The sequence below is a fragment of the Plecotus auritus genome, assembly GCF_963455305.1.
Source record: "Plecotus auritus genome assembly, chromosome: 3".
Taxonomy (NCBI): domain Eukaryota; kingdom Metazoa; phylum Chordata; class Mammalia; order Chiroptera; family Vespertilionidae; genus Plecotus; species Plecotus auritus.
This window is the reverse complement of record NC_137772.1, coordinates 187360721-187382248: the sequence shown is the minus strand read 5'-3', so window position 1 is coordinate 187382248 and position 21528 is coordinate 187360721. Positions and strand designations below refer to the sequence as shown.

The 21528-nt window shown below is 38.5% G+C and overlaps 1 protein-coding gene and 1 pseudogene across 2 annotated transcripts in view; both read left to right on the top strand.

Moving 5' to 3' along the window:
* Window positions 1–21528, top strand: part of FGD4 (FYVE, RhoGEF and PH domain containing 4) — a 230057-nt gene that overhangs the window by 155017 nt on the left and 53512 nt on the right. The window contains exons 2-4 of the mRNA XM_080662971.1: window positions 2775–2927; window positions 11181–11364; window positions 16059–16566. Coding sequence (XP_080519097.1) covers window positions 2775–2927; window positions 11181–11364; window positions 16059–16566 — 845 coding nt within the window. The remainder of the gene's footprint in view (window positions 1–2774; window positions 2928–11180; window positions 11365–16058; window positions 16567–21528) is intronic.
* Window positions 370–871, top strand: LOC308243333 (adenylate kinase isoenzyme 6-like; annotated as a pseudogene). The gene has a single exon. The product of its transcript is annotated as an adenylate kinase isoenzyme 6-like (transcript).

The following is a 21528-nucleotide window of genomic DNA, read 5'->3' as shown; positions in this document are numbered from 1 at the left end:
GGACCATCTGGTTACAATTTGGGTTTCAACTCTGTTATGCAACTGGCATCCAAAAAGAGGATTGTCTCCAAATGTGAGTAGGCCAAGTCAGTCATAAACAAGCAAAAAGAAGTTTAACTTTTTATTGCTAATATCCAAGATGTTAGAAGATGAAGTATTGCATGAAATGGTGTTGCCTTTAGGTAAACTTCCTTTACCTTATGTGTTTTACCTAGAACAGTGGTCAGCTAACTTTCCTATAAAAGGCCAGATAGTAAATATTTTTGGCTTCACAGCGATACATGGTTTCTGTTGCATATTTGTCACTGTTTTTAAAAATAAACCCAACCATTTAAGCATGTGTTTTCTAGAGCCATCACGTTGAGGACCATGTTGCTTCCAGGAGTTGGAAAAACCACACTTGCATCAAGTTCAGGACTGAAATACATTAATGTAGGCGATTTACCTCAAGAAGGGCAATTATATGATGGCTGTGAGGAAGAGTATGATTGTCCCATTTTAGATGAAGATAGAGTAGTTGATGAGTTAGAAAACCAAATGAGTGAAGGTGGAATTACTGTTTACTACCACAGTTGTGAATTCTTCCCTAAATGCTGGTTTCATATAGTTTTTGTGCTGGAAACAGATAACAGTGTATTGTGCAAAAGACTTAACACAAGGGATTTAGTGAGAAGAAAATAAAGGTAACAGCCAATGTGAAATTTTTCAAATTCTGTATAAAGAAGCATTGGCATCCTACAAGGAAGAAATAATGCATCAACTGCCCAGCAATAAACCAAATCTAGAGGGTAATATCCATCAGATATCAAAGTGGATTGAGGAATGGATCAAAGAACATAGCTCTTCACTTATAGGACTGGACACTTTATAATCACTCTTAATATTTCTCTGCCCACATCATATAAATTGTCCAAATATGAGTAAAACTTTTTATTAAAATTGTGCTGCAGAACTAATAGGTGGATAGTATAATGTTTTATGTTTGGGTGTTTTTTGCTTTTGTTTTCATAGGAAAGCAAAGCAATCTCAAGTATAATGAATATAATGTTATTAAAGATTGAGAATAAAAACTGTCATTGTTTAATGCTTCGATTGCTAAAGAATAAGTAAATCTGACCAAATGGGTAGATGGATAATCTTTTAAGTCTATTACAAAAGAAAATGAACATGATCTCTTAAAATTAAAGTCTAAAGATTTTTTAAAAAGTGTTTTCTTTTTTAAAAATTTTTATGGATTTTTTTTTTTAAGAGAGGGAGAGAAACAGATTTTTTTTTGTTCACTTATTCTTGCATTCTTTGGTTGATTCCTGACTAGGGATCAAACCCACAACCTTGGCTGTCCTTCACTAGACCCCAGCAGGTGGCCTGTAGGATTACCAACACATTCTTGGGATCACCACGGGAATGAAAGTCCTCATGCCCCTAAAAGACTAACTAGCCAGTTGGACGATTGGCTGCAGATTTTAGGGATATATTTGGCCTACTTCACAGTTTTTTAAGAAGGTAGATAAGATCACACATTTAAAGATTTGAGCTTTTATTTCTTCTCTTTACAATTTTAGTAATATGCTGTGAAATAATTTTCCGTACATCTTACATTCAAGAAAGGCCTTTGTCATAATTTGGCTAAATAATGAAATGCTTAATCCAGCGGGCAGTCCACTTTAGCAGAAAGCTGTCTGATGAAAACTTACTACATTTGTTCTAAAACACTGGGTCTCTCAGAACTTCTCAGACAATATTTGGTACTCTTAACATCTTCTAAAATCAGTATTACCAAGATAAATTTTAAAGGGAGCACAGACAAGAAAACAGTAGTATGGTTTTTAATCAATACTATTTAACAATCAATTGAAATAAGAAGGATTTGTTTTTTACTCAATAGAAAATTGACTGGGTTTTATTAGCTTTTCTTGTTTTGACTAATAATACTTTTTATTTCTAATAGTTCTCTTTTCATAGATATTTGGAGTCTGTAAAAATGAAACTGTTTTTAACCAAATCACATTTTCTTGGCACACTTTTACTTAGTAATAGTGAATTCCCTGGTAGAAAATTTTTTTTCTCCTAAGCAAGGTCCAATCTGTTGTTAATATCACCATGTCAACTAGAAGAAAAGGAAATTTAATATGAGTGTAAAGAGAAAATATTGGCATATGATTTCTTAAAAAGTCTCTGAAGTTCAACATTTAACTTCTATGTTAGAAATCAAACAAAAAATTTATCCATTTTTTTCCTCTATCTCTCATGATGTTTTTCAGTGTTTTAAAGCATATTTGGGGGTTTGAATTGTAAAAGTAGGACAGTGTTATCCATATAATCTAATCATTCTTTGGGAGAGGCATGGCTATTAGCTTGTATATGCTAATTTGGAGTTGAGTAAGCTGGTGAGTGAGTGTGTATTTGTTCATTTCTAATGGAGCCATTCTCCTGGTTCTCACAGTCTTTAGTGACTGTCAGGTTGGTGCTTTCCTGCTTTGCTCTTTCGAGTTGCTCACAGGCTGTGTGTGTGTGTGTGTGTGTGTGTGTGTGTGTGTACACGCGTGCACGACAGTCTGTCAATGTGCATTATAAGGTTTCCCAAGCACGTGGAATGAGATCTTTCTCAGGGAGACTCTTTTGTCAAGGTCAGCACACATGGGAAAAGCATTTCTGTGCTTAGTCTCTTAACTGAGAAGGTTTTTGTTTTATGGGGTCAGAAGAAATTTAAGTCATGAGACATGGTTGTGCTCTGCCTCTGCATTGACCTGCCCTTTCTTTTTGAACTCTCGCAGGCAGCAGTACCTGTCCAAAGATCACTATCGTTCCACCCTTTTTGAAAAGCAGCACAACCACACTGATTGATCAGAATGTATCTGACGAAGAGGCTCAGGGAATAAATGGAAAAACGCCAGCAAAACACTCAGCTGCAAGTCCAAAGCCACAAGGTACATTGATGGGGGTTCTTGGAATAGGTTGGGTACTTGCTTCATCCGTGAAGGCAACCCAGAAGAATGGTGACCGCTAAGGAAGAGTTTTAAGTTATAAATGGGAGGAATTGAGTGCATTTATTGTTTTCAGGATAAAAGTCAGTCAGTGAATCTTCTTGGACAGAGTTGGGTATTTCCTCTGCTCCTAAAACACCTTATACATTTCTCTGTTACAGTTCTTTCATGTTTCAGAAATAGTTTATGTGTTCCCTTAAGGGGACTGAGGTCTGTTCATGCATTATGCCTGACTTAGCACAGGGCCTAACTTACTGTTTGCGTAATAAATGTGTGACAAAGGAATGTGTGTTTAGAAGTACTGTCAGCAGTTCTTATGACTTGCTAAATGTCAGAGGATCTGTGAAACAGATCATTCTAAAACAGTGCTTAACGTACTGAGTAAGAAGGTGCTTTTACAATATTAAGAAACTTGGGCTTGAAAAACCTTCTTAATAAAGTCATCCATAGAAAATAAAAATAAATGGTTAAAGAAAGGAGTAACCAACAAGTAGCAAAACAATTATAATGGTGAATTTGTTCAGTAATCATTTCTTTTTACAATAAATTTCTAACTGGATATTAACTTTGAGAAGCACAAAATTATAATTTTGAAGATAGTAACGCCCTTTGAAATGTAATGTAAAGCTAAGCTCCCTTATGGTTTAATGTGTAGTTTCTTCCTAACAGATTTTTATTTATACTGAATGCTCAACATTCAGCCAAGAAACAAACTGGGCATTTGTAGAATTACTCTACTTTGGAAAAATCAATTTATATTTGGTTTATTTTGTATTTACTTTTGTCTCTTTCCTGTTCTAGCAAAGAAAAAAACGTGTTATAGAGGATGCATTATAAAAGAGCTCGTGTTATTCTCGAAAGTTCTTCTGTTTTAAAGATTTCTGAAAAAATTTTTTAAAAAGGATTTAAAATTGAGACTTCCACATTGAGATATTTTTCTTTTGTTCTCACTACTAGCTGTATTGGTGGTGGTTTGAGTTATGGCTAAAAGCAAGGTGAAAAAATTGGTGATTCAAATGAATAGTCTATTCATGTGTTTATACCTTTTCCTTTCACCATACGCATCCCTATAACATTGATGTGAATACGAACATAGCAATTTTTGATCATGATTTAATTAAGCCATTTATTTGCAAAGTACAAAATTCCATCTTGCTTATTAAACCTGAGCTGACAAAGATCAAACAGGGTAAGAATATAAAAATAGAATATAATTTAATTTTATGTAATTGCCCAGATCAAAAGCAAGAATTTCATTATTTATAAAGCCTTATAAAGCCTTTTTTTGGAAGCATCATTGCATTACTTCATTGTTTTTCATAGTTCACTGAGATAAATTACAGAAGTGTCCTTCCAGAGCTGTGTGCTGAAATAATCATATTCTTTAGGGAGACAACATTTAACCTTGCTTTTGCTGTCTGTAGTTATATGAAAGTCAATGTATTGCTACTTCAGTACATATTTACTTCCTATTTTGAATGTGGATTCATGCATACAATGTTACATAACTACAAATATAGTCATACTTTTAAGTATGAAGAGTACACTCTAACATGATAAAAATATAGTATAGTAAATACATAAACTAATAACATAGTTGTTTATTATTGAGTATTATGTACTGTACATAATTGTATATGCTATACTTCTATGACTAGCAATGTAGTAGGTTTGTTTACACCAGCATCACCTATGACAGCTACAGGCAGTAGGCAATAGGAATTTTTCAGCCCCATTATAATTTTAAAAGGGACTACTTATATATTGACTGAAACATTGTTATAGTTCATGACTGTACTCAATAAATTAAATAAGTACTTTATACTTCTTTTAAAAATATTCTTTTCCCTTCTCAAATTCACATTTGTACAGGAGGAAACTAATACTTATCAATCAAGATTCACTTTTGTTGTACATTACAAGTAAGGCATAAAATAATATTTTTCCCAAAAAATAATAAACTGTACTTCATTGTTGTCTAACAAGTTGGAAAATAAAAAATGTTTAAAAGAAATATTTTTGACCTGGCCAGATAGCTCAGTTGGTTAGACTTTGTCCCGATATGCCAAGGTTGTGGGTTTGATCTCAGGTCAGGGCACATACAAGAATCAACCGATGAATGCATAAATAAGTGGAACAACAAATTAGTGTTTCTCTTTCTTCCTCCCTCCCTCTCTCTCTGTCTAAAATCAGTAAATTAGAAAAAAATTCTCACTCATTTTTGTCCCTTCCCTAGCCCCCCTTGGTAAAATTTAAACCACACCTTCAACTCTGACATTTCATATTTCCCCATCCTTACTTTTTGTTCTCATTCATTACAAGCTGACCTATTATATATTTTATTCATCCACAATGTTTTTTTTCCTTGTCTTTTGCACTGCTGCACCCCCCATGCCTGCCACATAGCATAGCAGATCTTCAGTAATACTTGTTGAATGAATCCTTAGGAACATCTGGGTGACGAAGGCCGAGAAAGGAAGGGGATGCTAATGGCACTTCCTGTGCAGATGAAGGGATTTTCACACCAACCCCTGTGTTTTCACTAGTATATTGCAAATCCCTTACAAGTTATGAATGGTGAGGATGCTGAGGCTTCCAGATTTAAATTAGAGTCTTCTAATTTAATTGAAGACTCTTATCTAGATCAGTGGTTCTCAACTGGAGACAGTCCCCCCATTGGTATTGTCTGGAGACATTTTGCTGGATACAACTTGTGGGAGTTGCTACTGGCTTTTGCTAAATAGAGGCCAGAGATGCTGCTCAACATCCTATAAGAACAGGTCAATACCCCTACCCCACGCCACCCCAAAGAATTATCCAACCTGAAATGCCAATATAAAACTGATCTAGATCATAAAAACAGCTCATAATTAAATCTTGTTTGTTTCTCATGTGGAATACTAATAAGATCGTAGCTATAATTTATTATGGTGAATTTTAAAAGAAGACACAATATTGAATAACTTTATTAGTGGTGTTTATGTAGTAATGTGTCTGGAACAACATCAGGTTTATGTTTATTAATTACCAATAAGTAAATATTTGTTAAGAATTATAGTTTTTAAAAGGATAAAAGAGCCAAATTTTAGATTAGTGATTAGATAACCTTGCCATTTGAATATAAATTGGAGCCTGTAAATATAAAAATGGGTTCCTTCAATAGTTAGGGCTTGTTTTCCCTCCGCCTTGGAAAATACCCTAAGGCTTGGAAAACAATGGTTTATTCAATTCATACCAACCCTACCAGTCAAACAAATAAATTACAGAGAAACTTCAAATGTAAGTCTTTCCTCTTGTTCACTGCTTTTAAAATTGGCCTATTTCCTGCCATGCTAGACAGGACTCAAAATAACTTTCTTAGCAACTAAAGCTAATAGTTCTTTTTCCCTTAAGAGCTTTGATCCACAACATTCTACATAGTTAATTATTTTGATAAAACCCACATTTTGTCACTTCTTCATCATTAAACCTAAATGTTTAGAAAAGTTTCATGAGCTTGGAAAGCCACATTATTATTTGAATAATTTGAGTATATTTAAAGTACTCGAACTTATTTCATTTGCTTCTTAATAAAGCATTCTATATAGAATGTTCAATTCTTAAGTTATAACACTATAAATTTATAATGTATTAATATATAGCCAGCTATTGTTTTTCATAGTAAAATAAAAGTAATTGAAATGTAGTGGGCATTCCCACCCGGGCTAGATCCCCATTAGGGGGCTTGCAGGAGGCAGCCAATCAGTGTTTCTCTTCTCATTGATGTTTCTCTCTACCTTTCCCTTCCACTCTCTCTAAAGTCAATAAAAACAAATTTTTAAAATGTAGTGGGCATCCCCAAACTTAAACTGCAATTAGTGTCTTTTTCATTCTTAATAATTACTTTGCTTAGTTGAAAGTTTTTGAAAAATTAAATTGTTTTGTTCTATTTACTGTCTGTAAAATTGGTTGTAATAGAGCCCATTTTATTTATAGTCATCTAGGTATCTCAAACTTAGCATGTCCAAAATTGCGCTATCGATCCTTCCTCCAAAGTTGCCAGTTGATGACAATTCCATCCTTTCAGTTGTTCAGGCCAAAGGTCTCAGAGTCAAGGATCCTTGACTCCTCGCTTTTTCTCTCAGACCTCACGTTTAATCTTACCAGGAAATCTACTTTTAAAATATACCTGGATCCAACTATTTCACTATCTCCTTCTAAGCACCATTATCTCTTGCCTGAATTTTCGCAATAGCCTCCTGACTGTTCCACCTCTTCTACGTCTACCCACCTCCCTTAAATTCTCAACACAGCAGCCAGCGTGAGGCCGTTGGAATTTATGTCATATGTCCCTCCTCTGGCCAGAACTCTGCAGTGACTTCTCATTTCACTCATTTCAAAATCCGTAGAAAGTTGTGTTATCAGGCCCTCCCTCTGATCTCAATCCCTGCTCTTCTGTGCTTGCTCCTTTGGGTTCAGTCACATTGGTCTCCATTTTGCTCAACTTCATCAAGTCTTGGTAAAATCAGAATTTCTGGGAGAGGCCCACTTTACACACACTACTTAATACTGCAATCTGCTCTTTTCCCTCCAGTCCCTACACTCCTGATCCTTTCTATCTTATTCTTTTAACCTTCCCCCCTTTTTTTCTTAGCACTTACCACCTTGTGATGATATATGGTTTACTTGCTAAGTTTTTTTTTTTGTTTTTCCTTTTGTTCATTGATATGATCAAGTACATAGAGCTTAATAGGAATTAAATATTTGTTGAATTAATGAAAAAGAAAGCTTAAAGACAATAACAACCCTGTACAGCCTGGCCAGGTAGCTCAGTTGGTTAGAAAATCATCCCCATATGCCAAGGTTTAGGGTTTGATCTCTGGTCAGGCCACATACAAGAATCAACCAATGAATACCTAAATAACTGGAACAAGTTGATGTTTCTCTCTGTTTCTCTCCCCCCCCCCCCCCACCAAAGCAATAAATAAATGTTTTTTTAAAAAATCCTGTATAATATAGATGTGTAAGATTTCTCAAGGATATATATTTTGGAAATGTCAGGTTCTTAATGGTTGTATTAATTATATTTCCTTTGAAAATTTGATATTTTCACATTTAGACCTCACATTGCTTCATATCCTCACTGACACTTGGTATTGTCACATTTAAAATTTTTGGTTAATCTGTTGGGGTTAATGTGATATCATATTGTGGTTTTAATTTGCATTTCCCTGATTAGCAGTGCATGGATAATCACAATTACGTAAATATCACACTTACTATTTCTCCTATTCACATCCTTTGGGCTTCAAGGGAAATTAGTAGTAATTCAAGACTCTTGAGTTTTAGTCATAATGAACTGATGTGCTGATAGGACATCTGGGAGATGTTCAGAAAACATTTCAAAATGTTTACACCTTCCGTAGTGTAAAAGAAAGGTCAGATATGGTGAGAGAAAGAGAGGAGTCATTTTCTTTTAAAAAAATTAAATTTATTGGGGTAACATTGTTCACTAGGATCAAAAGTATGCATTATTTTCCTCTAAGTGTATTGTGACACTTAAGCCATTCATGTGCCATCTTGAGATTTTTTATAGCACTTATGCTCTTTTAATAAAAACTTTATTTTAAATCCTTACCCAAGGATGTTTTTATTGATTTTTTTTTTTTTAGAAGAAGGGAGAGAGAGAAAAAAAACACATCTGTGTGAGAAAGAAACACTAATCTCTTGCCTTCAGTATGCCCCTGGGTGGGGAAACAAACCCATAACGTTTTAGTGTAGGGGATGACACTTCAGCCCTCTGAGCCACCAGTCAGGGTGGCATTTGTGCTCTTTTATTTAATACTAGAGGCCCAGTGCACAAAATTCGTGAACGGTGGGTCCCCTCAGCCCAGCCTGCACCTGCTCCAATCCAGGACCCCTCAGGGGATGTCCAGGATGGGGCCTTAACCGGCAGTCGGACATCCCTCTCACAATCCAGGAACACTGGCTTCTAACTGCTCACCTGCCTGCCTGCCTGGTCATCCCTAACTGCCCCCCTGCTGGCCTGGTCACCCCCAACTGCTCCCCCATCAGTCTGGTCACCCCAGGATTGACCTGGTCGCCCCACGCAGCCTGCTATTTGGTCATTTGGTCACCCCTCACTGACCCCCCCCTGCCAGCCTGGTTGCCCCACGCAGCCTGCTGCTCAGTCGTTTGGTTGCCCCTCACTAATCCCCCTGCCGGCCTGGTCACCTCACGTAGCCTGTTTGATCATCCGTTTGGTTGCGATGGTCGCTTAAACTTTTAAATATATGGACGTGTATATTTACTAATTTACTAAACGTTTGGATCATCTCCCTTGCTAAAGTAGATGGCTCCTCTGTGCTTCTAACATAACTGTGTATCCAATGCCCACCTTTATCCATGTAATTAAACTGTCTCCGCTCGAGACTATGAGCCCTTGATGACTCAGTTAGTTCCTTCATGTATTCCGCAAATGTGCCACAAGCACTGTGCAGAGTTACTGGGAATGTAATTGTGGTCAAAAGGGACATGTTCCTACCCTTACAGAACTCCAGCCTTGGGGAGAAAGCTTTATATCTAGAATGTATTTGATATTTTATTGCTGCTCTATTATTTAGTACTACTTACAGCTAATTAATAATCATAATAATATGAGCACTTTGGGGGAAAGTACATACACATTGTTATGAAATGGTTTAAGAGATAGAGGTAATTGAGACAGGGAAGGTCGGTAGAGTCACTCTGAGAACCTGACTGGCTGGAACTCATCATTTTATTTGAAACTTTCAAGCATTTGACAGTGACTGGAACATAACAAATAAGAAATGTTTACTGAGTAAACTCAAGATTAGGATGAGTTATTTTATAACAACCTTTGCAAACAGAATTATAAAGACCATATTTACTTTCTTTGAATATTCTAGTTGTGAATGTTGAAATTACTCCTAACGATGAAACTGTTTTTTTGGTGGGGTGTTGTCCTGGTTTACTATCTTGGTATGTATTTATTCTACACAAGAAATTTTTCCTTAAGATTAACAAATGTCACACTTAAATAAGCCTTCTCCTTCCCAATAGATACTATATTAACCCTTCCCCCAAGCATATCTTAGAAAATAATATCATGTTTATAAATAATATCATTTTTCCATTGGGATTTTCTTCTCATTTGTATTGAAAGGGAATGAGATGAATTGTTACACCTGTAGCTCATTGTGATACACATTTTTGTCTCTTCTCTGTATGAATTGATAACTGACACAGACATGATAAGATCTAGGCCAGTGAGCATCAGGCAACCAACCGTCAACTGAGTTTATTAAAGAGATGAGAGGACTGAAAACCAGGGTAACCAGCTTGGGGAAATTGGGGCATGTGATTCGGAAGAGACACGATTCCCCAGCCTTCTTCCAGAAGCTAGGAGAAAGGTTTTTGTTGTTTGTTTGTTTTTATTTGTTTAATCCTCACCAAAGGATAGGAGGAAAACATTGATTTAAGAAACATTGATTAGTTGCCTCCCATGTGCACCCTAACTGGGGATTGAACCCACAACCTATGTATGTGTCCTGATCAGGAATCAAAACTGCAATCTTTTAATGTACGGAAGATGCTCCAACCAGCTATGAGCCCTGGCCAGTGTTGCTCAATGGTTAGAGTGTCGGCCCATGCACTGATCCTTTTTATCTAAGATTAAATGAGATAAGATGCTTTCGTTAAATGGGAAGATGCTCTAGTAATGCAACATTACTGTTGTTTGTTGCTGTTGTTTTGTTGGCTTTTATGTTTAACTTATTGGTCTGGATTCTGGCATATCTGTTATTCACTGTTATTAAAAATGTGTTTTGTAAGCAAGCAGTATATCTCTAGGAATTAGTTTCAAATTTAGCACTCTCTTTTCTCTGATTAGATAAATAACTGCTATGTTATCTCTAATAGTATTGGAATGCCATGGCCCTATGTAGACCCCTAGGTGTTTAATAATGCCGTATTTCAAATGACCTAAAATGAAAAGAACCACTTGAATCTTGGAAATGGAATTTCTACAGGACACAGAGCCAAGACAGACAAACATCCCTTGGTTAAGTTTTAATACGAAGGTGACAGATCTCTTTGTAAAAGTTTGATAATGCTGAGGATTTTTATACCCAGGACTCCAGATTTTGCTTTGTTTTGTTAAGGAAATACTGAATTCTATTAATTCTTTTTCTACAGTGCCTCCAAAGCCATTACATCTGCAGAATTCACCTTTGTCCAGTGTACACCCAACCCCTAAGCATAAAGCTTTATCTAGTGCAGCACCCAGGATGGAGGAAGTTAAACCTGCCTCTGCTTCTTGTGTCTCAAAAGAAAAATCCAGTAAAATATCAGATCTCATCAGTCGCTTTGAAGGAGGCAGGTAAGAGCTAATTCACAATACAGGGGAGATGAAAGCTGAGTTTTGAAAAAGGCAGAGGGGAGATGAAAGCTGAGTTTTGAAAAAGATGATAGAGTCATAAGTTTTCCAAATCCAACATACATCTTCTTCCATTGGGTTTGGTAGGCCTTTAGAAAGAGTGAATTTTAAATGCATTTAATCTTGCCCTAATATAAACTGTCATTTACTGTTTGTTATCTGTGTGCAGCACCAATAGCACCCGCTTCTTCACATTGTGTGCTGTGTATGTGACAGGGATGCCCTCTCATTGCCTCGGTATCTGTGTGTGTCCTGGGGATCATTGTGTTGGTCACTGGATATTGGGTTGGAAAGGCAGGAGGTTGTCTCTGTCTCTGTTTCTTGCTTTGTATGTTTGTGGATGTGACTCCAGTGGGCCTGTCCCATCTCTGTAGGCTTCTTTCTGACACACTGTATTTAATGTGGGTCTTCTGTATCCATTCGGTGTTTTCCGCTCTCCCCACACCCCTGTTCTTACTGTGTACTAGGTCTTGTGAAGAGATATTGACAATTGATATAGTTTTATATTCTTTAGTCCTACTGTTTCAAAAACGGTAGGTGAGACACTGTGTATTTCTCACTTAAAGAAAAAAAACCACAAAAACAAACTCACATAAGTTGCTTTTCTACTTATATGACCTCAATTGTTTTTTCTTAGAATTCCCATCACTGACAAATAGAGTTTTGGAAAAATTTTATCAGAAGCATTTTGTTACTTTGATGTCACCAAGAGACTGTGTATAATTTAACAGAATATGTATAAGTTTACTCTCATCCTTGAAGCCACTAATTTCCATTAAAGACAGTGTAATATTTGGGAATATTAGGTGGTTTTATTGTTTGCAGGATTTATTGTTATATATGTAATGAACCAAAGTTTGGAAATGCTTTCAAAATCTTCTGGAAATTGTGACCCATTACAAAGTGGCAGTGTCCCTCATTTAAAATGAGACTATATTTAGTGACAAGTTCTGGAGAAAGTTCAGAAGCCTGTCTTCAATTTTCATTCCCCGTCAACTGTGGGAGCCTGAGTCATGAATATTTAAATTTCAACATCCCCCCCTCGGGAGTAGGATTTTTTAATAGTTTTGCTATCTTAAATTATAACAATCTACTAAATGATTTAATTCCACTTAAAGTTTTTGTTTACCAGAACAAGTTGGAGCACGACCCCTCATATTTGCAGGTTTCCAGGGCCATGTCTATGACTGTAATATAGCGAGGCCCTGGAGCCCTGGCCCCTGTTCGCGATGCGTGCCAGAACCCGAATCCCCTGAGTGGTTCAGTATTCCAAAGGTTGAGTCCTCTAAACCTCACAAATCTGGTAACCCATTCTTTGCATTCCTCTCCATATGCGAAAGGTACACAGTGTTCCCACTCATTGATACCAGTTTTCTTTTACTCTTTCAGACTTCACAGATACAAAGTCACATTTTGATGCACAGCTAGAAGGTTGGATCTCAGGGGAGATGTGCTATAATTTATGACATTTTAAGAAAACTTGTTCTAAGTGAAGCTAGGATATCACGTGAGCATTTTGGCAAATCTGCTGAAGGACTGTTACTTGTGGCCACGTCCACTGCCAATATGAAACATAACTGTACGTTCTCAGTGAGGTGTTATGAGTAGAAACTGACCCTAAAAGTGCCCGAGGAGTTAGTACTGCATTGGGTCTATGGGGCTTGAATGGGAAGTTTGTATTTCCTGTCCACTGATGTCCATGTGCCTGCAGTATAGCTCTCAGGTTACTAGTATATCCCAGTTATTACAGCTTGAACCGGCACTCTGTGGAATAGAGAGAGATTCACGGGCTGTGTGTTACCACAGTCGATTGACAGGAAGAACCGATGTCTGCTGCAGTGGCATCATAGAAGACCAATTGCACCTGTTAAGACCTTACCCATGTATCAGAGTTTTGCTCTTTACAATAATCCAGATAGCTCTGTTTTATTAGGATAAGTGACATAAAGGAGGTATTTGAAACAAGTGAAATTTTATTTTTCACTGTAGTTTATATATATTTTTTTCTTTTTGGAGAGTAAGAGAAACTAGTCTTTTCAACCTATGACATATTTCAGGATTTTAGAAATAAGTAACATTTTCCCACAAAACTGAACATTTTTTTATCAAGGACACTGCTAGGCCAACTGTTTTTCTCCAAAGCATCAGGAATCTCCTACGTACTAACCACTGCTTTTACTAACACCCCCCCCCCCACACCCACACACACACACCTCATCCCTTACCCCATTCATTCCCCCCACATATCCGCTGGATGTCACTTATTGCAGGAGATTCCCTCCTGTCATCCACTCCAGTCCTTTCCAGAAATCCTGAGCAAACCCAAACCTTGCTACAGTGGATCTTCTCAGGGTCTTTCTGCTGGGTTGCTGGTTGCTGATACAGTCAGAAAAAGGAGCACAGTTCGATTCAGTTCTTCAAGGGCCGTTTGGGAGATTATCAAGGCCAAGGGTGTACTTCATAGACGACAACTTGCATTGATGGAGTGTGTCAATTTATTTATTTAGATAACCTCCAACTTTTGCATAGATGACATGTTCTCCTACCAATATGTTCCTTCCTGTGGAGCTGCGACTGACCGTGTCTTATTTCCTCCCTTATTACTTTCCTGCTGTCTATTGCTATTCCCTATTTCATTCTCCAGTCCAGATCAGCGGTGTCTGGGAGGAGTAGAGTGAGGGGAGACAGGGACACACATCCCAGCATCCTCTACGGTCCTTGCTGCTATGCCCCCCCCCCACCCCACCCCCACTGCCCTCTGATGTCTTCCTGCGCTGGGGAGCATGCGAGCCCTGGGCTGTCTTCCCACATTTGTATGCAGCCTTCTCACCTGCTCCTCACTCCCTCCTTCATGGCCCAGTGCATTTATTATAATGTGGGGTTAAGACTGTAGGATTTAGCATCAGACTTCATGGTTTGAACTCTGGCCTTCTCATGTGTTAGCCGTGTGACATTGCCACATTGTGTAAGTTTCAAAGCCTGGATTTATGGGGTCCCTACTTTGGAAATATTATGAGGATGAAACAGGATAACCATTGTGAAGGTCTTGGGGTAGGTTTTGGCACTTAATAAATGTTAGCTGCTAATACTGAATTGGTGCCATGATCATCATCATGACCACAGTTATTTTTTACTCCCTGAGTACTTGTTGAGCACTTTTCATATGGCAAGTGCTGTGCTAAGGAGTCGGAATAGCGCAGATAACAGGACAGGTACGCTCTGCACCCTCTTGGAGCATTAGTCTAAATTTTTCTTTATTCCTCATTAGGTCATAGGAATCTCTCCAAGACTGCAGCCCAGAGTTTTATGTTTTTCCTCCCTGGAATCCTAGATTAAAATGCTATACAAATATTCCCATAGGAATATTGAAATACACTGAGTGGCCAGATTATTATGATTTCTGAACGTATAATAATCTGGCCATTCAGTGTATATCCTATATAATAAAAGGCTAATATGCAAATTGTCCCTTCGACCAGCAGGCAGGCCAGCCAACCGCCCATGTTCCCCCCCCCGACCCCCGCCAGGCTGGCTGGACCCCACCCATGCACGAATTCATGCACCAGGCCTCTAATATATATATATATACACACACACACACACACACACACACACACACACACACACACACACACTGAGTGGCCAGATTATTATGCATTCAGAGATCATCATAATCTAGCCACTCAGTGTATATTGGAAGTTAGGTTCCATCATGCTATTGTGGTTCTATACAGGGGTAAGTAATAATAAGGGCTTTAAAGAAAATGAAAATAAAATGTGTATTTAGTGGTGGAGTGTGCTGCCATAGAGAGAGCCATCCAGGAGCTGACATCTGAGCAGAACCCTGAGTGATGGGCAGGAGGAAGCCAGCCAGTGTCTTAGGGAAGGAGGTCCTGGGCAGAGAGAATAGCAGTGCAGAGATCCTTAGATGTTCGCTGATTGGGAAGTGGGGGGACAGCAAGAAGACAGGAATGACAAGAGCACTGGGAGTGAGGAGAAATGGAATTTAATGAGGCCAGGCTTGCAGAGTATATACAGAATCTCCAGGGCCATGGTCAGGATGCCAGATTGACCTTCAAGCGTGTGGGGAAGCCTGCACTGAGTTTGATCTCTGCGGCTGACTTGGAGAGACTAGATTGGCAGGGACCGGGCGTGGGGGTGGAAAGATCAGTTAGGAGGCTATGGCAGCATGTGTAATCAAGTTTTTGAGATGTGTTTCACTTTCCAAACAAATATAACTTTTGGTTTCTAACCTTTTCACACATTGAGGACTGGCTCGATTTATTTTTAAAATGTTAAGAATATAGAAGTCTTGGCAAAAGATGGTTTTATAAATGTAAATATTTCTCATATTGAAGTCTCTACTAACTAGCAATATTGATAAACAGCCCGAGGAAATGTTTCAGCCCTTATAGATAATGGTCAGGCCTATCATCTTTATTTAAACGTTTCTTGAAGTGCAGATAGCATTGCCAGAGACTGAAAACTACACTGGAATTTTCTTATCTGTGTTTCTAAAACCATCAGAAGGGGAAATGTTTTTACTAACTATCCCTTCCCGCTGGAATAAACTTGTTTTTATTCTAGAGTTGGTCCATGCCAGTGTTCTCACACTTCCTCTGTATTTCGTCTTTTAGCACATTATCAAGTTACGGCGATTTGAAGAAAAATACAGCTGTGAACCTAAATGCTCCTAGAACTGCGGGAAGGCATGGATTGACAACCACACCTCAGCAAAAGCTTCCCTCCCAGCACCCACCACAGAAGCAGGGAAATGATCTAGAGCCAACTCAGGGTGTACAAACTTGTGTGGCTAACGGTGTGATGGAGGAACAAAACCAGATGGAATGTGAGGAGGATAAAGTGGCCACGGGGAGCCCAGATACTCCTGTTCAAACTGCTGAACCCTTGCTTGACACGAACTTAGTGAATGGAGCAGGAGACGAGAGTACCACGGGTCCCGCCTCGCCCACAACAAATGACTGTGAGGGAAAGGCTTCTGACAGCGGCTACCGGACTCCCAGTGTGGACCCAGCCCTCCCCCTGGAAGAAGAAAGGGCAGACACAGACGCCACGGCTCAAGAGAAGGAAAACGGAGAAAGCCCTTCAGAACTGGAACAGCTGGACCAGCACCAGGAGATGAAGGTAAAGCATAAGACTGGCTCATAAGTAGGAGGGAGCACTGATCATTTTAAAAAAATCATTATTTTAAAAAATATGTTTTTATTGATATGAGAGAGAGGAAAGGAGAAGGATAGAGAGATAGAAACATCGATGAGATAGAAGCATCTATTGGCTGCCTCCTGCACACCTCATTACCAGTTAGGTTATGGGGTCAAGCCCACACCTGGGCATGTGCCCTGACTGGGAGTCGAACCGTGATCTCCTGGTTCATAGGTCGATGTTTTGCCACTGTTTTAAAACTCTGTTTCATAGCACCCGTGAAATGAATGAGTCAGATCACCCTCCGCCCCAGGGAAACAGTTTTCTAGCTCTCGCTGCTAATGGGTGTTTCCCCTACTTTCTGTAGGTTCTGTCCACCTGTTGTGATTTCAGGAGTCAGAAGAGTGTGAAGACTTTGATACAGGCAAACCACAACATTGCTTTTGTTTACATAGGAAGAAAATGGTCTTCGTTGCTAGGTGTTAGGGCTGCACCCCTAATATTTATGGTCTAAGCAAGAGGAAATTGTATAATCTTTGCTTTTCAGACATTTCTAACTTAATAGAAGAAATAGACTTGGAAGATTAACGTATACTAGCAAATGTGTCTTGTAAGGACATGAATATGCAAGTAGCCACAAATTAGCCAATAGCTATCTGTAACTCTTTCCAGGCTTCTAAGTTGTTTTTTTTTTTAATCTAATTGACACACAATTTTATAACTAGAAGACTCCTTAAAAACCGCCTGAGCCAGCAATTCATTTATAGAAGTAGAAACAGTCCCAGAAAGCTGAAGTGATTTTCCAGGGTTATAATAATAGCCGAGACCCCTTGTGCCCTGATTCCCAGGCCAGTGTTGTATCCCGGATGCCATGAGTCACAAACATAAATGCCAACATGTGGGAAATGTTGAGTGCAGCAGCCATGAGTGATATACTAGAGGGGCGTGAGACTGTGGCCTACTGGAAGTTGATACCCTTTCTAAAGAGTCTTGTGAACCACCTGAGTGGCATTTCTGCCCTTGTGCCAACAGAGCGCTGACTTGTTGGTGAAATGTGCTCATCATTTACTGTGCTATAGCAGAAACTTTGATACAATTGCAGTGGTAAGACGGTTGCGTTTCTATTCTTTATCCATGTCCGTGTAGTGCTTTTGAAATAGTAATAAGTAATGGCTTTTACAAAGTATTTGGAATTTCTTGGGTTAGAGGTGCCATGGAGGCATCATTGTAGATGCTGGAATAGAAAGTTGTTTACATCTTTGCCAAAACCGGTTTGGCTCAGTGGATAGAGCGTCGGCCTGTGGACTGAGGGGTCCCGGGTTCAATTCCAGTCAAGGGTATGTACCTGGGTTGCGGGCACATCCCCAGTGGGGGGTGTGCAGGAGGCAGCTGATCTATGTTTCTCTCTCATCGATGTTTCTAGCTCTCTATCCCTCTCCCTTCCTCTCTGTAAAATATCAATAAAATATGTTTAAAAAAAAAAAAGGAAGTTGTTTACATCTTTGAAGATGTAAACTGCTTAGTCTCTTATCAATTTTAAATAGGTAGGAGAGTTGAGAATTGAAAATTTGATAATTCTACCAAAATTTGTAAGTGACAAATCCAAGTCCTAAATCTATGTACTTTGTTTTTTTTTAATGGTGCTGTGTCTTAACTGGCATTAACATAGGCAGAAATTCAAAAGGACTGATACTAAAATATTAGAGTAAAAAGTGATTGATGGATGTGTTTAGAACTTTAAAGTGAACTCCACCTTATGGTACAATTTTCACTGCCCCTGAAACAAAAGACAGTTCCAAAAAGGAGCCACTGGTTTATTTTCTCGAGGTTTGGGGAATTGATTTTAAATGCTGACTTTCAAGCAAGGAAAGTTCAGAGGAGGAAGTGGGTGGGAGAAAGTGAGTCATACTTGGTGACATCTAAAACAGGACATTGCAAAGTGACTCTCTTTCCATCTTGATAGAGTGCGTTAGTGTGTGTCTGCGTGAACCATGGTGCATGGAAGAGAAGGTTAGAATCAAGAAACTCTAAACTCAGACAGCTGTCCTTTTACCGCTGGGAGGATGCCACCAGCAAGTATTTATAAAACAGTAAGAGCCATTCTTATTAAGGGAAATATTTTAGTTGGTAATGATGCCTGTGGTTGCTGGGTACTGCTTTCCCCCCACTGTCATATAGTATTCTGTGTCCATTTTCAGAGATTGGTTTGGGAGAGACTTAATCAGGCTTCTGTATTAAACTAGTGAAATGTAGAAGAGTACAGCTGGCCTTTCTCCTAAATGGGAATGTTAAGTAGTGGATGGCATGTGCTCTGTGTGGGAAGAAAATGTTTTTTCTCTGCAGAGCTGTAGATCTGAACACCACATGTCTCCCATCCGGAAAACAGTCTTAGGATTTAATTTCTACGTGGTGACCATGTGCTCCTCTTTGCTGCTCTGATGCTTGTTGCATTGCCTTTCCCTTGTTCCAAAGTACAAACGTAAATGTTAGTAGTGTTAAGAGGGTAACTTTTATATTATGTACATTTTACTGTAATTAAGCATAAAACAGAAATCTCAATTTAGCAGTATAGAGTGAACCCAACAACCAGAACCAGGAAATCTGGATGCGGCTTCTGGCTTGTCCACTAACTAACGGCACGACTTTCAACAAGTCCGTTTTCTGTGCCTTTAGTTAAAGGCTATGAACTGAGTATGATCGTAAGGCCCTTTTCAGTGGCAACAGCATCTAAGTAGGTACGTTCCTTTGTTAGCACCGCCCCCCCGGTTGGCAGCTGCTGCTTCATCTGTCATGTGTTGAACTTCTAAGAGGTAATGGAATGTTTGAGTTTCACGATGCAGACAACTGAAAAAAATGTCTGTCTTTATATAACTCGATAAAGAGATTTATGTCAGAAAAGTATTAAATAAGTTTCATTTATCCCAGAATTAAATTTAATGGACATGTCCTAAGTGCCCACCAGGAATGGGAGGAGGAGGGGTTGGGGGCTGGAAGGTAGGAATAGAATAGAATCACAAAGACACTTCAGGAAAGTAGATACATATTAAAGTGCATCTTGAACAATCATCATTATTAATAATTGACTTAAAATAGTCTCAGCTTATGTAACTGTTTTATTGATTATCTGATGTATTTTGATCAAGAATCTCTTTCGGGGGTCAATAGAAAATACTGTTATTTTTCCCTTTTAAAAGATAAAGAATACCTAACTTACAGAAACTATTGGCTCTACCATAAACAGATTTTTTAAAAAACAACAACACATACACCTCAGAGCCAAAGGAAAATTGTTAACACTTTGCGATTCCTTTATCTCTCACCCACACGGTGTTACAGTACCTTTAAATTAGGGTTAATTGTGTATTACAGCAGATGAAAAGATTGAAATCTACTGAAGGGGAGATGTTATAAGGAAAAATTGAAACCCATAAGTTCCAGGGAAGGTAGAGGCAAAGGACTCGTGTGTATACCTGTGCTACCCGCACAGGCAAGCATACTAGAGGAGGTTTGGGGGCGGGAGGGCGGTGAGGAGTTGAAATAGTATTAGAATTTCTGTTGGGCATGACAAATTTGTGTTATCAAAAGTAGCTTAATTAGCCAAAACCGGTTTGGCTCAGTGGATAGAGCGTCGGTCTGCGGACTCAAGGGTCCCAGGTTCGATTCCGGTCAAGGGCATGTACCTTGGTTGCGGGCACATCCCCGGTGGGGGGTGTGCAGGAGGCAGCTGATCGATGTTTCTCTCTCATCGATGTTTCTAACTCTCTATCCCTCTCCCTTCCTCTCTGTAAAAAATCAATAAAATATATTATAAAAAAAAGTAGCTTAATTAGGAGACTCGGGTAAATGAGTCAATACATTTTAGAATAAATGTTATTAAAAATGGTCACCCTTTCTCAAGACTTGTGGGCTTTGGTGGGTCAGCTTTAGTAGACATGCACTGATGTGGAATGCTATATAGATGTAAACTTCTCTTTTGTTTGTGTGAGCCTTCTAATACCCAATTATATACTTTAATGTACTATATTGGTATATTTTTCTGATATTTATTGTTTTCCTCTATAAATTTATACTATAGGCCAAATATAAATGTGTGTAGTTATAAGCTTTTTAAGACTAAAGTTTAAATAAATAACAAATCTCTGTTACTGGCAACATAAGCTCAAAGTAGCAATATATTAAACCTCTAAAAATAGCAGTTTTTTTTAAAGACTGTAACAGAAGCAGATTTGTTTTGTTTTTTAAGTCATAGTAATATTATTATGTATAGTTAAAATACCCACTGGGATGGTTTCCTACCTTATAAAATGTAATACCAAAATAGATTTAGAGACTTTACTCAATATAAGTATACTCCCCGAAAAGTCTCTGATTTCTTGCCTTTTCTTCTTCACCTCCCCACCCCTCACAGGACAGTATGGAATTTTTGAAAAATAATATAAATGAACTGTGTATAAGCAAGTTCTTTTTAAAATCCCAGTCCCTGGGCCAAAGCTCTTTTAAAATATTTAAATTGCCCTAGGATTTGTTGGCTTTTACTTTCATATAAAAGACTTCTTTCTAAACCTGTATCAATAATCATGCTGTTTGACCTGCATTGTCCTCAGTTCATTGCTACAGGAAAGGCGAGGATGTAGTTGCTATTGTCTGCCTTTGACTTCATGACTAGAGGGAATCTAGTACCCGGCCAAATCCTAGACTACTAGGCCTGATGGGCAACATTATTGCCTTCATCACAGTCTTCTGCCACTCCTCCTCCTCCTCCTCCTCCTCCTCCTCCTCCTCCTCCTCCTCCTTCTCCTCCTCCTTTTTCGTCTACATTTTTTTTTAAATCATTATTAAATGTGGTGGCAGATGGATGTCTCTCAGTGAAACCAAAAGCATGTGACAAGCTAGCAGTGCCATGCCATCCTTGTGATGCATTCTGTCTTGGTCCCTGTGGTGCAG